This window comes from Natrix helvetica (genome assembly GCF_964273705.1).
Source record: "Natrix helvetica genome assembly, chromosome: 14".
In the NCBI taxonomy this organism is placed as follows: domain Eukaryota; kingdom Metazoa; phylum Chordata; class Lepidosauria; order Squamata; family Natricidae; genus Natrix; species Natrix helvetica.
This window is the reverse complement of record NC_138564.1, coordinates 10,905,214-10,922,766: the sequence shown is the minus strand read 5'-3', so window position 1 is coordinate 10,922,766 and position 17,553 is coordinate 10,905,214. Positions and strand designations below refer to the sequence as shown.

Below are 17,553 nucleotides of genomic sequence, written 5' to 3'. Positions count from 1 at the left end.
TGGAAGGGACCTTGGAGGTCTTCTAGTCCAACCCCCTGCCTAGGCAGGAAACCCTATACCATTTCAGACAAATAGCTATCCAACATCTTCTTAAAGACTTCCAGTGTTGGGGCATTCACAACTTCTGGAGGCAACTTCTGTTCCACTGATTAATTGTTCTAACTGTCAGGAAATTTCTCCTCGGTTCTAAGTTGCTTCTCTCCTTGATTAGTTTCCACCCATTGCTTCTTGTTCTACCCTCAGGTGCCTTGGAGAATAGTTTGACTCCCTCTTCTTTGGGGCAACCCCTGAGATATTGGAAGACTGCTATCATGTCTCTCCTAGTCCTTCTTTCTCTTAAGCTAAACAGACCCAGTTCCTGCAACCGTTCTTCATATGTTTCCCACAACACTGTCAGATCATTTACTAAGACTGTATTACTATTATTCTTCTCTTCTCTTCTTGTTACCTTTTCTACTTAGGGCTATAATAACCTTGTTGTTGTATCTTACAATTTTTATTATTAGTTCCTAGTCGGAGGTATGTCGACTGCTTATTTAGCATCCTATGACTAACGCTAAGTGTTGTATCTGACGATTCGTGATGAATGTGTTTTTAGGATGAATCTAATCATGATTCATCACTTATATATTACCGGAGAGCTTATGCACCGAAGACAAATCCCTTGTGCGTCCAATCCCGCTTGGCCAATAAAGAATTCTATATTACTTATGATTTAGCCAGAGGTGAGCTTCAAACATTTCAGCCACGGCTTCTCTGCCAGGTTGTTGGGTGGGCATGGCCTAGTTGGCCTATTGCACCACGGCGGGGGGTGACGACGATGTTTTTGCCTTCCTCAGGCTCCGGCGGCTTTCCGGGAGGCCCATTTTCCCTTTTCCGCCAGCCTGCACTTGCTTCACATCCAAAATGGACCACGTAGAGCAGGGGTATCCAACTTGGGAACTTTAAGACTTGTGGACTTCAACTCCCAGAATTCCCCAGCCATGGTAGGGGAACAAGAAAGGAAATACGAAACACAACAACTACTTATTCCTATTGGCATAAATACCTCACATATACCCAAACGTTTATTAAGGACAATTGGTTGCTACATCGGATACAGTATACAGGGGGGAAAAAAATGAAAATATAATCTGTTACGTCCTCCATGAAACCGGGGAGCAGAAATGCATGTCATGTCGCAAGGAGCATTTATGGAAGAAGGATAAGGTGGTGGAAGCACTGTTACAATTGCAATTTTGGGATCAGAGGGAATTTTAGCATGGCTTGCCCCGATGTCAAATCAGCTCTTGAGGTTAAACGAGACTATTTTATGATGAAGACAAGCCAGCTAAAAAAAGGAACCAAAGTGTGCTGAGAACATCATTTTTTTACAAAAAGAAATCTTCAGCACATCGTAAATCAGTGCTCTGGACATCTGTAAACCTGGATGGAGGATAGCAAACTCAGACAAATTATTTTAGTGCAATCTCAGTCGTAGGGCTTTTAAGCACTTAGGTGAGACTTCAGCAGCCCATGGTGTAGAAGAGGGGTGTCCAATCTGGGCAGGGTGATGTGACCGTGAAGAATTGTCCCATTCCATCCAATCTTGGGCACTTTAAGACTTGTGGTCTTCAAGTCCACCAGTCTTAAAATGGCCATAGTGGGTGTAGAAGTTGGAGAGGTATCACCACAAAATGGTTACTGGAGAGGAAAATTGTGTTATGAATCCAGTTTCACCTAGGAGGTGAGACCTCAACCAGGGGATGATGACTTAGCTTGGCCTTAACTGCTCCATCTCTCCATATGAGATGACCAAACACTTGATGAGACCTTCCCTAGATCTCCAGATATCTTAGCCGTGTTTGGGCAAAATGACTTCCTTGCTTGAAGGCTAGGATCTCTATTGGTGGGACCATGAAGCCAGCCATAAAGGGGCTTAAATCAGAATGATGGGTCTGGGAACTTTGACCATTTCTCAACGTGGAATCAGTGAAAGCTTAGATGGTGAATGAGTCCTTAAATACTTCTCAGCAGGACCACAGATTGTTGTAGATCCCTCATGCAATGAAGACGTCCTAGCTTGGAAAGTTGTGATGGCTAGCCATTTCTCACAATGCCCCGACACCAGGCATTGTGGGAAACGTACACAGCAGTGCCACTAAGTTTACTTCCCCTTGAAGTCACCTTGCCAAGGGTTTGCCTCTCTTCTGGATTGGCCCCAGCTCTAAATCTCCATCCTGAAAGACCTAAAGAACCAATCTTGACGTCAACGCTTCCTCCAAACCTTCCAAAAATAGCCTACGCGGTGGATCAAAGAAGCTTTCTGGAACTGAATCCTTCTGACACAACATCACCTCTGTTTAAGAGAGGGCATCAAGTATAATTTTACACCACTGATTTGGAAAGCCTCAAAGACAAGGTCAACACTACTCTTCTTCTCCCTTTGACACCCCCCCCCCCAGCCCAACGTGGGAACTCAACAAGTCCATTCAAGAGTAGGGTTGAGCAGGACATCTAGAAGGAAGAAGGCTTTGAGCGAAGGCAACTGCAGGGGTGGTCGAATGATGGAAGGGGTTTTGTTGGGGAGACGATCTTGGGCAGGGATTTCTTCAGGCACAGGTGGCTTCTTGGGTATCCAAAGGAATCTCGTTGCCACAGCTGCCGTCCCCGTACTGATAGTATGGAGGTATCTGTGGAGCTTCAATGATCAGGAGACCTTCGGGGGACAAGGAGGCGAAGACTGTGGTAGGGTCCACTTCCACGGGAAGCCTGAGGAGCACAAAGAAGGGGGAAAAAATTAAAGAGTAGATCTTCCAAGTCTCAAGCAAGTTTCCCCCCCCCCTGCTTTCTCCTTGGCAAAGATAGCAATAGAATTTAGATTTATACAGATAGCGACTGGTTCACCCTTACAACCATTGCAACATCCTCATAGTCAAAAATACAGACGTTTGACAACAGGCTCATATTTATGACGGTTGCAATGTTTCCTGGGGTTCAACTGATCCGCTTTTGCGACCTTCTGACAAGCCAGGTCAATGGGGAAGCCAGATTTACTTAACAACCGTGTCAGAGGTGATATTCAGCAGGTCCTGACCAGTTCTGGAAACCGGCAGCAGAAATTTTAAGTAGTTTGGAGAAGCAGTAAATACCACCTCTGGCTGGCCCCGCCCCCACTTATTCTCTGTCTCTCGAGTCCCAGTTGATGAATGAGGATTTCGCAGTATCCTTTCCCTGGAGTGGGGAAGGAATGCGGATTTTGCAGTATCCTTCCCCCAGGATGGAGAGGGAATGGGGATTTTGCAGTATCCTTCCCCTGGAGTGGGGAGGGAATGGGGATTTTGCAGTATCCTTCCCCTGGAGTGGGGAGGGAATGGGGATTTTGCAGTATCCTTCCCCTGGAGTGGGGAGGGAATGGGGATTTTGCAATATCCTTCCCCTGGAGTGGGAGGAAATGGGGATTTTGCAATATCCTTCCCCTGGAGTGGGGAAGGAATGGAGATTTTGCAGTATCCTTCCCCCAGGATGGAGAGGGAATGGGGATTTTGCAGTATCCTTCCCCTGGAGTGGGGAGGGAATGGGGATTTTGCAGTATCCTTCCCCTGGAGTGGGAGGGAATGGGGATTTCGCAGTATCCTTTCCCTGGAGTGGGGAAGGAATGCGGATTTTGCAGTATCCTTCCCCCAGGATGGAGAGGGAATGGGGATTTTGCAGTATCCTTCCCCTGGAGTGGGGAGGGAATGGGGATTTTGCAGTATCCTTCCCCTGGAGTGGGAGGAAATGGGGATTTTGCAATATCCTTCCCCTGGAGTGGGAGGGAATGGTGATTTTGCAGTATCCTTCCTCTGCCACGCCCACCAAGCCATGCCCATAGAAGCGGTAGTAAATTTTTTTGAATCCCATCACTGAAGTGTGTTATGAACTTACAACTGAAGTGATTCACTTAACAACGTGGCAAGAAACATTGTAGAAGGTGGGGGGGGGAGTCACTTAACAACTGTCTCGCTTAGCGATGGAGATTTTGGGCTCAATTGTGGTCATAAACCAAGAACTACCTGTAAGGTTGATTTTTTTCATCGCTCGCACAGCTTCAATAATCACAGTTACAGTAAAAGAAAAGGAAAAATAGAGGGGCAAATTATATTATTTTATATGCCCAGTTCAGAAAGATAAATCTGGAAGCCTGTTTTCCTTAGGACTAAATCTCATGGAATTTGGCAGGATTTCTTCCAGATAAAGAGGCCTCAATCTCACCAGGTTGTGCACAAAAGACCATTCCTGCCTCTACGCTTTTGATTTGATTTGCGCGACTTGCACAATCTGACACCCAACAGATAACGCCTCGAAAGATAAACCGTCAAGCGTTGAGAACATGGTTAAGGTCACCCAATATGCTGAATTTCTGGAACGGGTTAAAACACCAGCTCCCTGTGAATCTTGTCGAGTGTATTTTGCGAGTCCAGCATTTTGTGTTAATCTTCAAAGAGCCAGAAAGCAAACACTGTGAAATCTTTGGGGAAACCAACTTCCTTATCTACAGTTTTGGTCCTTTCTAATGATTAATGAGGTTTCAGCAGGCACCGGGACCTTGGCTGATCTTCCCTGGCCTCCCAAGCTAAACAGGATGGGCTTGTTAGTACTTTGATAAAAGACCTCTGGGAATCTTGGGGTTATAGCCACACAGTGAGGTGGAAAGAAACATCCCTGGAAAACAAAGGATATTGCCAAGGACATGTTTTGGCCACAAACACAAGTTTGAAGCCTTTATGGGCAAAAATGAATCACCCCAAAATCCAAGTGGATAACAAGTCCACTTTCTTTAGCTTTAAAGCAAGAAGGTCCAATCGGGATACTTTTAAGACTTGTGGACTTCAACTCCCAGAATTCCCCAGCCAGCCATGCTGGCTGGCTGGGGAATTCTGGGAGTTGAAGTCCACGGGTGTTAAAAGTCGCCATGATTGGACATCCCTGCTTTAAAGCTTGATTAAAGGTAAAGGTTCCCCTCGCACATATGTGCTAGTCGTTCCCGACTCTAGCGGGTGCTGCTCATCTCCATTTCAAAGCCAAAGAGCCAGCGCTGTCCGAAGACGTCTCCGTGGTCGTGTGGCTGGCAGGACTCAACACCGAAGGCGCACAGAACGCTGTTCCCTTCCCACCAAAGGTGGTTCCTATTTTTCTACTTGCATTTTTTACATGCTTTCGAACAGCTAGGTTGGCAGAAGCTGGGACAAGTCGTGGGAGCTCACTCCGTTATGCAGCGCTAGGGATTCGAACCGCCGACCTGCCGACCTTTCTGATCGACATGTTCAGCGTCTTAGCCCTTGAGCCACCGTGTCCCCCTAAAGCTTAGTGAAGGAAGATACAAAAAAAAAAGAGATTTGTATGGGATTTATTTTGTGGTTTGTTTTATTGTCCTCCTTCCAAAGTTGCAGCTCCAACTTTGGGGTTAATTAACTCGGAGAAAATTCTCTGGCAAGCAGGTTTGGCCAGATGCCTTTCTAAAGCGTGCCCAGTTTAATGCATCAAAGTAAACACTAGCATGGGGGTAAGAAAATATTGCCCTAATAAGGAAAACAAAACCCAGGATTCCACACCTATGCTGCTTTAGCTCTTTATAACCCTTTGCATATTGTTCTACTTCAAGTGAGAACTTGAACTGGAGAGGTTGTGTGTTCTTTGAGGACACACAACCCTCATTCCTGTTGAAACACCGTTCGTAGTTGCCGGGCATTCTCTCCTATTGTCGAGAAAACTCAGATCCAGAAGATTAGAATTGAAGAGAGTTGGCCAAGAGTTGGTCCCTTGGGTTGAGTTGACAGAACCTACTGAAGGGGAATAGTAATAAGGACACAAACTTGTTGGTTTTAGTAGAAATGTTTGTTTTCTGTAACACACATCTATTATGCCTTATATTATGACTTGTATTTGACACCTGGCAAATGTCAAAACGTGTGATCCTTGCCATTTGAACTCTCATCGATCTGCAATCTATGGGCATAGAAGTTATCCCGGAATGGAGCTGTAAAGAGCTGTAAAACTGACACCGTTATTTCTCCCCCTTTTGCCCCCTTCACCTTCGATCTGTGCCCTTCCCCACAGGGGGCCAAATGGCCAATCGTGAGAACAGCAAAGAGACAAGACAAATAAAGCTAGGGATGATGTTTCTGACTGTATAAAAAGGAGCTACACCTTCTCTGAAGGGTAGTTCTTCCCTGCATATCCTTGGAGGTATGTTGGGAACAACTGACAATCATGTCTTTAAACTTTGATCAAAGTTTAAACGCCGATTGTTATTCAAGCCTCCGTTTAAGTCTCATGCTTGGCTCATTGTGACTTGGCTGTGTTCTCAAACTTCTATGGGTCTCAACGTATTCTCAAACCTTACGCTACCAACTGCAGCCCTGACTTGATGAGACCACAAGAACGATATTTGCACATCAGGTGATAGACGAAACAAGTCAACAGTCCTACTATGACAGCATAAATTTGTATCTTAGAAGAACTTAGAATCACAGACCTGAGAGGTCCTCTAGTCCAACCCCCTGCTCAAGCAGGAGGCCCCGAGAACCACAAAGAAGAAGGGGTCAAGCCATTTCCCAAAGAACCTGAAGGCCCACAAGGAATAATAGATGGAAACTGACCAAAGAGAGATTCAACCTGGAAATAAGGAGGAATTTTCTGACAGTGAGAACAATCAACCCACGGAACAGAAGTTGCCTTCAGAAGTTGTGGGAGCTTCATCCCTGGAGGCTTTCAAGAACAGACTGGACTGCCATCTGTCAGGAATGGTGCAGGGTCTCCTGCTTGGGCTGGGGGTTGGATTAGATGACCTACAAAGTCCCTTCCAACTCTGTTATTCTGTTATTATTCTGTTATTCAGAAGTTGTGGGAGCTTCATCCCTGGAAGCTTTGAAGAAGAAAGTGGACTGCCGTTTGTCAGAAATGGTGTAGGGTCTCCTGCTTGGGTGTGGGATTGGACTTGATGTCCTACAAGGTCCCTTCCAAATCTGTTAATCTGAATTTATCTAAGATGATCAAAGATCTGGGGACTAAAACATACGATGGATGGTTACAGGAAACAGGCATGGCTGGGCTAGAGAAGAGAAGGACCAGGGGAGACAGGATAGCATCTTCCAATATTTGAGGGGCTGCCACAGAGAGGAGGGGGTCAATTTATTTTTCAAAGCACCTGAAGGCCAGACAAAAGAATAATGGATGGAAACTGACCAAGGAGAGATTCAACTTAGAAACAAGGAGGATTTTTTTGACAGTGAGAACAATCAATGCATGGAACAGAAGGTGCCTTCAGAAGTTGTGGGAGCTTCATCCCTGGAAGCTTTCAAGAAGAGACTGACTGTGATCTGTCAGAAATGGTGTGGTGTCTCCTGCTTGGGTGGGGGGTTGGACTAGATGACCTATAAGGTTTGTAATTCTGCTACTTCTCTTCACTAATCTAGCCACACCTAGTTCCCTCAATCGTTCCTCATACCACTCAATAGAAAGATACTACAGAAGGCATTTTGCCCGGCGTTCTTCACCCTGATGTTTCTGCTGGATCGAAGCCTTCCTGGGATGGTTGTGAAATCTTTCATGTGGTTCTCCAAACAAACTTGGAAAAGCTTCCTCTGAACTGTGACCCCTTTCCCTCCCTCCCTCCCCCACCCACCCACCGCTCCCCCAGTTTGGGAGAAGAGAGAAAGTTCTGGATGAACTTTCAAAGCCGAAGGGTAAACAAGCTTCTGGAAGCACCATCAGGCAACCGTGCCAAAATAAGTCCGAAGGGCATGTTTGATGAGTCACCGGTTCTCAGGTGACTCGGCAGCTGTGTCGGTCCCAGCTCACCCATCAGCCTTCTAAAATTCCCCTTCCTTCCCAGTGAACTCACAAGCAGTGTGAGGTTCAATTTCTTCTTCTCCTTCTCCTCCTCCTCCTCCTCTTCTTTTTTGTCTTCTTCTCTTCCTCCTTCTCTTCTCCTCCTCCTCCTCTTCTTCTTCTTCATCTTCTTCTTCTCCTCCTCCTCTCCTCCTCCTCCTCCTCCTCTTCTACTTTTTTGTCTCCTTCTTCTCTGCCACCTCCTCTTCTTCTTTTTGTCTTCTCCTCTTCCTCCTCCTCCTTCTTTTTTCTCCTTCTCCTCCTCCTCTTCTTTTTGACTTCTCCTCCTCCTCCTCTCCTCCTCCTCCTCTTCTTCATCTTCTTCTCCTCCTCCTCCTCCTCCTCCTCCTCCTCCTCCTCCTCATCTATCAGTCTGTCTGTCCGTTTGTGTGTGTATGTATGTATGTGTTCTGTTACGATACAGCCTGTTGTGATTTAAAATGGCTTCTATTGTACTGCCTTAAAATGGCTTCTACTGCGCAGCGCAGTGGAGTTGCCACGCTAACATTTTCACAGTACTCCACAAGGGAACTCCCTCTGGTAAGGGGGAAAATCCAACATTAAAAATGACGTTTGGTCCGGACATTTGTGAATGCCTAATATAGGATTAGGATAAACAAATACCCAGGCAATGCCTGGTAGGCCCAAAACGGGGCGGGGGGGGGGGTTGCATGCGAATGCATGGGGGGGGCAGGGGGAGCACGGTGGGTCATGTGCACACGCACGGGGGGGGCAGGGCACGCAGGGGGGGTGTCGCATGGTCAATGTATTGTGTGTGTGGGCTTGCGCATGCTCAGTTTCCCGCACGCACGCTTTCGGCACGAGAGGACGAAAAATTTAGCCATCACGGTTCTAGGTTCTATTTCTTTCAAGGCTCCACAGAATAGGAAAGCTGGGCCCACACGAGAAGACCGCTGTGATCTGGTCTGGTGTGAAGTAGGTCACCGTCGGTCTTGCATCATGTTCTCATTGGCTGCTGAAATTTGGAACCTCCTCAACAGAGGATGCCAACCTGATTCCTGCCCAGTGACCAAGAGCAATTCCCCTAGCAAGTCCCTTCAATGAGAGGCAGATCTCAATTTAGCTGCCCATCCTGCCAAGGCTTCCTCAACGACAGCCTCTTGGTTAGTCAATGGGTTGACAGTGAGAGACCATTCATGGTTGGTGAAAGGTCAGCCGGATTTCGTGACCCCCGGGCTTCAAATGACCCCTCCCTCCGCTACAGGCACTCCTCAACATACAACATTTAGTGACCATTTGAAGTTACGACAGCATCGAAGAAATTTGGTTTTTTTCCACACTTACGACCGTTGCGGTATCTCCATGACCCTGTGATCAAAATTCAGTTTAGACTTATGACCGTTGCCGTGTTCCATCTTACTTAACAACAGAAGCTCTCATCCCAATTGTGGTCATAGGTCAAGGATTACTGCATTATCTTAGGGGAGACAGGATAGCAGTCTTCCAATATTTGAGGGTCTACCACAAAGAAGAGGGAGTGAAGCTATTCTCCAAGGCACCTGAAGGCAGGACAAGAGGCAATGGGTGGAAACTAATCAAGGAGAGAAGCAACTTAGAACTAAGGAGAAATTTCCTGACAGTGAGAACAATTAATCAGTGGAACAGCTTGCCTCCAGAAGTTGTGAACGCCCCAACACTGGAAGTCTTTAAGAAGATGTTGGATAGCCATTTGCCTGAAGTGGTGTAGGATTTCCTGCCTAAGCAGGGGGTTGGACTAGAAGACCTCCAAGGTCCCCTTCCAACTCTGTTATTCTAATTCTAATTGAGTCTCTATTGTCTTGAATAGGAAAAGGGGGAGGGGGTTGTGATAAGGATGAGCGGGGCTGGGGGGGGAGGAAAGCTTGCATTTCAGACACATTCCTTTGCTAGAATGTCAGTAAATGAACTCCCGTGGGTAGCTGGGACGTACCCAGATTGAAATGCAAGACAAATCCAAGAATCCCATTTCTTTGAAGCGCTGGCAAGGGCTAGGAATGAGTAACTGAAAGAGTAGAAGAGGAGGCCACCTACTTTTGACATTGGTATGTGAGGCTTGGAACTTGAGGCTTGGATCGGGTTTAAACTGGGGGATTCTGGGAGTTGAAGTCCCCGCCCCTCAAACTCGCCACGGTTGAGAAACACCACCTTGACTGAATATGTTAAAATATCTTTTTTTTTTAAATCATCCATGGTTGAAATCAGAGCCACTAGAAAGACGTGGTCTTACAACTCATTAATACTCACTGGATTTTCTTGGTGAAATTCTTGGAAACGATTCCTCCTTCTGCTTGTTGTTCTTCATGTTTACCTGGCGAAAGAAAGAAAGAAGGTTAGAGAGAAAGAAACTTAGAAAGAAAGGAAGTTAGAAAGAAAGAAAGTTAGAAAGAAAGAAAGTTAGAAAGAAAGAAAGTTAGAAAGAAAGAAGGAAAGAAAGTTAGAAAGAAAGAAAGTTAGAGAGAGAGAAAAAAAAGAAAGAAAGAAAGAAAGAAAGAAGAAAGAAAGAAAGAAAGAAAGAAAGAAAGAAAGAAAGAAAGAAAGAAAGAAAGAAAGAAAGAAGTGGAATTGGTTTGATCTGAGAGAGAGGGACTGGGCTGAAATCACCTAGCTAGCTTTCATGGGACTAGAACTCACTATCTCCTGGTGATCAGCCCAAAGTCACCCAGCCAGCTTTCATGGCTAAGGTGGGACTAGAACTCCCTGTCTCCTGGTTCCTAGCCTGTCGCTTTAACCACTAAATTAAACTTGCTCTCCTTCTTCTGATGACATCTACCTTTAGAATTCTTGCCCCCTAAATACGAAGTCTGCTTTTTACATTTTTTATTAATACTGTTTGAAATCCCCAAGTCTGAAACATTAATTACTGATATTGAATTTTTAGAGTTTTATTATCATCTGTCTCTCATTCATTACACGCTACCCATTCTTGACTAACGATCAAGGTATAAATATTACTAGAAACGTGAAATAAACATCCGATTCTCTCTGGAAATTGTGTTTGATCTCTTAAAAGGCTTTCTGGTTTTGGTTCATCAGTTCTGGAACTTTGGATGAAGTCAAAATTATGGTGTTGCTTAGTGTTCCCACAGCCGAATTTAGAGCTATTTAACCCTGGCTTACTAGAGTTATTTAAAAATGAAATTCACTGGGTGCCCTCCAGCATCTCACCACTCTAGTCCTCATTGAGGCAACCTATGTGAGGCTAAAAAAAGTTCCCTTTATCGCCAAGCACAAATATAGGTTACACTGGGCTATCCAAGGAAGGGATAGCGTTATTTTATTTATTACATTTTAAGCAGTTTTGTACCACATTGACTTTAAAAAGTTGCCTTCTATTCGGATGCTAATTTTCTGTGCATAATATATATATATACAACCCCTGGTATGCCCAAATATGGGAGGGAACTCACTACTCCCCCTTTCTGTCTATCGGCTCACTGCAGGAGACCATCCAGGCAGAAAACCATATTTTTAATGTTGCCTTTTTATATTTGTGTTGTATTTGTGCTGATAAATAAATAAAGGGAGACTAGTATAGATCTATTTCAAGCTATTTAGCTCTCATCAGCTAGCCATACCCTTACTGGCCCAGGTTCGAATCCCAGTAAGGGTATGGCTAGCTGATGAGAGCTAAATAGCTTGAAATAGATCTATACTAGTCTCCCTTTATTTATTTATCAGCACAAATACAACACACACACACACACACACATTTCCAAGGAAGCATAACAGATTGTGAATTTTCCTCAGCAGGCAACCGAAATAGCCGCTTCCATCTAATAAATCCCTGTCTTTCGAAGAAATCTATTTCAGCTGAAATTTGATGCCACGAAAGAAAAGTTATAAAATACTGTATGTTGCTCTGGGGGCTATAGTACTAATGGCTGATAATGGGTAACACTTGGCATTCTCAACTTGGCTCCTGTTTTAAGGGCCTGTAGCTTTTTAAAATGCAGTGTTTTTTTAAATGTATTATATACATTACATTTTAAATGCCAATATTTCAGAATCCTGTAAATGGCCGTTCCTTCCTGCTTAAGATGGTTTTTAATGAAAACGTGAGCTCAACATTTCATTTTAAAAAAGGCTCATTCCCTCCAGCATTAAAATTCTGTCTGGTTTTATATATTTTAACCTATTTGTACCGTTACAGCTGCCACCAGGAAGAAGGGGAAGAAGAGGGAGGAGGAAAAACAGAAAGGAAGGAGAAAGAAGATAAGTAGAAGGTAGAGAAGAAGCAATAGATAGAAAAAGAAAAGAGGATGAAGGAAGAAGGAAGGAAGTAGAAGGAAGAAAAGCAGAAAGAAGGAGATAGAAGGAAGGGGGAGGAAGGGATGGAAATAGAAAAAGAGGAGGAGGAGAAGTACAGAACGTAGGAAGAAGAAGAAAAATAGTAAAAATAGGAGAGGGAAGGAAAAAAAGAGTAGGAGACAGGAGGAGGAGAAGGAAATAAAAAAGGAAGGAAGAGGAAAAAGAGAATGAGGGGGAAGGTAAGTAGAAGAAAGAGGCAAGGAAGGAGATGGCAGACAAATAAAGGAGGAAAAATGAGAAGAGAAAGAAGTAGAAAAAGAAGAAAGAGGAAGTTAGGAAGAAGGAAGGGAGCAAGGAAGACAGAAGGAGGACAAGTAGTAGGGGAAGGAAATAAAGGGGAGCAGAAGAGGAAGAGAAAGAAGAAAGAAAAGAGAAGGGAGAAGGGAAGAAGGAGAAGGAGGAGAATCAGAAGGACGAAGAGAAGGAGGAGGAGGAGAGGAGGAGGAGGAGGAAGATGAGTATTGAAATGATAAGCTGTCTCCCTATAATCTCCAAAGTGCTCTCTCTGCTTTCCTGATCAATTCTACCCCTCAATGGTGGCTGAAGCTCTAAAAACTAACTCAGTCACCATGCTGCGTGTTGGCAGGCTGAGATTCCAGGAACAGCTGCAGTCTGAGGTAGCACTATAAACACCCAGGAACTGTGCCCGGAATGGCATCCATGGGCAAGAACGGGGCTGCTGGCAGATGGCCAGGCTCTATTTTCCTCCCTGCCAGCTCCTGGGCGTGATGCAAAGGAGCGAGAGGCAAAAAGAATGAAAGTAAAAGCCGGGTTTTAATCAAATCTTCCTTTGCATTTGTGGGTGGAGAAACTGGGGTACAGGCGGGGGGGGGCAGCCTTTAAGCCCCCCTTGCAAAGATCTCTAGGAGGGGAAATGCAAGAAATATAAGTCACCTTGTAGGGGAGATGAGTGGCATAAACATTTAATACATAAATAAATAAATAGGAAATAAAGATGTATGTATGTATGTATGTATGTATGTATGTATGTATGTATGTATGTATGTATGTATGTATGTATGGAGAGACAGAGATATATCCTGGATAGATATAGATAGATAGGTGATAGATAGATAGACAGACCGACAGACAGACAGATAAATAGCTGATAGACAGATAGATAGACAGATAGACAGACGGACAGACAGATCGACAGACAGACAGATAGATAGATGATAGACAGTAGTGGTGGCGGGAGACTCCGAATGGAAACCCAGCATAGTAAATTGGGGCTGTGTATTTTCTAATTGGCTCTAATCTGATCAGATTACAGATTAACAGTTGGAAGGTCATCTAGTCCAACCCGCCCCCCCCCGCCCAAGCAGGAGACCCTGCACCATTTCTGACAGATGGCAGTCCAGTCTCTTCTTGAAAGCTTCCAGTGATGAAGCTCCCACAACTTCCGAAGGCAACTTCTGTTCCATCGGTTGATGGCTGTCACTGTCAGAAAATTCCTCCTTATTTCCAGGTTGAATCTCTCCTTGTTTAGTTTCCATCCATTATTCCTTGTCTGGCCTTCAGGTGCTTTGGAAAACAGCTTGACCTCCTCCTCTCTGTGGCAGCCCCTCAAATATTGGAAGGCTGCTCTCCTGTCTCCCCTGGTCCTTCTCTTCACTAGACTAGCCATGCCTGGATATTCTTGGATAATTTCTTTAGCAAAGAAGACTTAAGATTTATTTAAATACCCAATACTCTTTGTGGTCAAAAGAGTTACCTAATTAGAAAGACGACACATGTTGTCTAAACACACCAATACTGGATTAAACAGTGAAAGAACAAAGTTGGGCTTTGTTAGCAAAGTTTTAGAAACTTAACCGCACGACTGATTTCGCACAATCAAGTGCCACTTCTTGCCAAGTCTGTTCGTTTTAACCTAGAAAACTGGCAGTGCTTAAAAGGGAGGTGATCAACAAACCTTGAGTTTCTTTAAACAATGATTTGGGGTTCTCTCAAACATTATTATTCAGGGTTGTTGTTTTTTCCCGAAATAGACAAGAGCTCGCTTGTTCTGAAAGCTTCTTTCGTGTCACGGCATAGCATAGCAAGAAATACATTCCGGATCTTTCTCATCTGTTGTGATTTTTTTTTAACAGTAAAAGTAACATATTTGTGACTTGCAAATGAAGGTAGGGGAAGAAAGGGGTTAATATTTTCCTGTGCCGGGGTAGATCTGAGGTATTCTGACCTAGGCTTCCTGATAAAGCATAAAGCGCACGCATTACTCTTTTATTTAAAGAGTAATGATTCACAAACAGTCTGTGAAAAGTCCGACAGAAGTCTGCCAAAGTCTTTCGGGATAAGCACCCACCTTTATCTCCCTTGAGAATTAGTTTTGCAAGGCCAAATGGAGCACAGAGTCAAATGGAGCTTCAGCGTTTGAACCGACCAGAACGAACAAGATTGCAAAGGCTCACGTCCTTTTCCTCCTCTTTTATGTCTTATGGGAGAGGCCAATCATCTCCAAGCTTTTACTCCCGAGTTGCCCTTTTTGTCTTAATTGTTCTTGCCTTCTGGAAGCACACTGGGAACAGGCTCCTGCTGTTCTTCTGCCTTGCTGATGTCAGACTCCGGAGGCTCCGGAGGCAGCTAATAACTCCCAGATGGCCCTGGCCCCCTCTCTGCCTCTGACACAGAGCCCTCCTCGGAGCCTTCCCTAGACTCCAGGACTGGCCCAGGTTCCTCCCCAACCTCCTCACTATCTGATTCTGCTGCTAGCTCCGCAGACCACCGGCGGCCCACAAAAATAGGATAGGATCAAAAAAATGAAACGGGCAGCTCTAAACACGTCTGTCTCCTTTTTATATTCTTTACAGCACTATTATTATTTCATCCAGATTTTTTTAAAACAATGACACTATTGCTGTTATTCTCTATGATTTATTAACTAAACTAAAATTGGCTGGATTTAGACAAATCCACTTAGCTATATTAACCAAGGTTAACTTCATGCCTCCTAAAGCTTGAATCCTGCAAAAATTTCTCATTAGCTTTTTTTCATCCCGAGAGACCCCATGGGGTCTAGGGGGAGAAAGGTTCTAGATTAGGAATGGGAAGATCTAGGTTCTCCTTTGGGCACAGACGCCCAAGAGCCCGTGTGGTCCAGCGGAGAAGGTTCTGGACTAGGAGCAAAGAAACCCAGATCCTGGTCCACCATGAGACACTGAAGTTCCCTGTGAGACTTTGAGCCAGTCCCTCCATCTCTGCCCCAAACCAAGATGATTCCATGATGAAGATCCTGGAGTAGGAGTAGGGAAACTTGGGTTCTAGTCTTCCCCTGGTCATAGAAGCTCAGTGGATGACTTTGAGGGAGAGTTCCTCTCGCTCAACTTAAGAGCTAGGAGAACACCTGAGTTAGGAGCAAGGTTCTAATCCTGCTTTAGGTCTGGACTTCCTGGGCCCTTCGCTCTCTCTTTCTCTTAATCAAAAACCTGACTGGTGTAGAAGGTCCTGGACTATCAACCAGAAGACTCCCATTCAAATCCCGTCTCAACTATGGACACCAACATGGACACCATCACAGGTCCCTTTCAACTCTATTATTCCACGTTCTACATCAGGGGTGTCCAACCTCGGCCACTTTGAGATCTAGAGATGTCGATTCCCAGAATTCCCCACTCAGCCACGCAACCCATGTGGGCTGGGGAATTCTGGGAGTTGAAGTCCACAAGTCCTAAAAGTGGCCAAAAGTTGGCCTCTTTCTTCTATGTTCTTCTGAGCATCTCTTTCTCTTGACCTCATGGGGTTGTCTTGCCTCCAGAAGTTGTGAATGCTCCAACACTGGAAGTTTTTAAAGAGGAGATTGGATGAATCATTTGTCTGAAGTGGGGTAGGCTTTCCTTGCCTAAGCAGGGGGTTGGACTAGAAGACCTCCAAGGTCCCTTCCAGCTCTGTTCTTCTGAAAACTAAATCTAAATAAGCCTCCACATTGCAAAACATATTCTGTCATTGTGACTTTACGGGAGGAAGATCACAACTTACCCTAGAGCTCCTGGGCAGAAGCTCCCCCTCCCCAACCAACCCTCGCACAAACACACCCCAAACACACCGAGAGACACAATCACAACCCAACACAATCGTTTCTCACCTGACACTTCCACGTAACCCTCCTTGGTCTTGACGGAGAGCTCTTCGGGTTTAAAACTCTGCACGTTGACGCAGACTTTCCAGGGCTCACCGGAGAAAGTCGGCGGGCTGGATGATCCAAAGGGACTCCCTTCAGGGTGAGCCCCAAAACGTGAGCCATACCCCGGAGGGGTGAAGCCACTGCTCCGAACCACCCCTGACCTCAGAGGGCTCGACCAGCCGGCGGTAAGGGGCGAGCGGGCCCAATCTGGCCAGTTGGCGGTCAGATCTCCGGGAAAAGGTGACATGTTAAAGTCATCGTCCAGGAGCCGAGAGGATAAACTTGGTTCCCTGAAGGGATCTCTGATATTCCGATGCCGGCCAGGATAGCATGAGAAAGGAATCTGGTTGTCAGCCATCCTGGGAAACTAAAAACAGAGTCCAAAAGAACAAAAAAAAGAAAGAGAGAGAAAGTTTTCCAACAGGTGCAAAAAAGGAAAATAACAAATCTGAATTCCGCAGTCTTGTTCTGAGCACGACTTTTCTCACGAAAATAAATCTGTTGGCCTTCTTCTTCCCCAATTAAATTTTTTTTTAAAAAATATAAACAAACAACAGCCACCCTGAATTTCTTTCGGAAGTTTTTGGATAAATCCAAACTCAGAATAAGACAAAACTGAAGTTCAGAACCGGAGAGGGGGGTGGTGGTAAAAAAATGCCACTTGGGTGAGAAGTGAACCGTCTTCGAGGAAAAAAAAAAACAGAACAAAAATCCAATTTTGGAGGAAAACAAAGCACCTTTGGGATTCGAGAATCAACCCCTCCCCAAAGAAAAAATGGAAAAAGCAAAGCACCAAGTCTCCCTTTTGCTCCGGAATAAAAATCAGCCCTGTGCCACTCTGTGCCACACAGAAGCTTAAATAAACCGGCTTGGACCAGCCGAGAAACTTCGCTAAACTTCCAAACTCTGCCTCCTATTTATAGGCAAGGCTCCAGCGCTGGGGGTGGGTGGGGGTGGATTGGAAGAAGGGTGGGGGGGGGAGGAGAGTGCTGCAACCCGCCCCACCAGTTGTATTTTTGGAGAGCTTGAAGCAAGCTGACCTCATCCCCAGAGGGACCGACTGCTTTGCTAAATGGAATTCCAAGTTTAGACTAGCTTGCCTCTCCTTTTTCATCCCTCCCTCTTTCCCTCCTTCCCTCCCTCCCTCCTTTTTTTTTTTGGCAGTGTGAGCTTAGCAAGCTGCCTATTATTAGCTTGGAGTGTTTGGCCTGTCTCTGTGAGCTGGATTTTTTCTAACCAAAGCTTGAACTTTGCTTTGAGAGCCAAAAACC

General features: G+C 45.1%; 1 protein-coding gene across 1 annotated transcript; it reads right to left on the bottom strand.

Moving 5' to 3' along the window:
• Nucleotides 1-1,026: 1,026 nt before the first annotated feature.
• Nucleotides 1,027-17,176, bottom strand: HSPB8 (heat shock protein family B (small) member 8). The gene is made up of 3 exons (XM_081966306.1): nt 16,244-17,176; nt 10,096-10,159; nt 1,027-2,751 (listed from the first exon to the last, which is right to left on the bottom strand). The coding sequence occupies exons 1-3, from the start codon at nt 16,638-16,640 to the stop codon at nt 2,592-2,594; spliced, it is 621 nt and encodes a 206-aa protein (XP_081822432.1). The 5' UTR covers nt 16,641-17,176; the 3' UTR covers nt 1,027-2,591.
• Between the last annotated feature and the right edge of the window lie 377 nt (nt 17,177-17,553).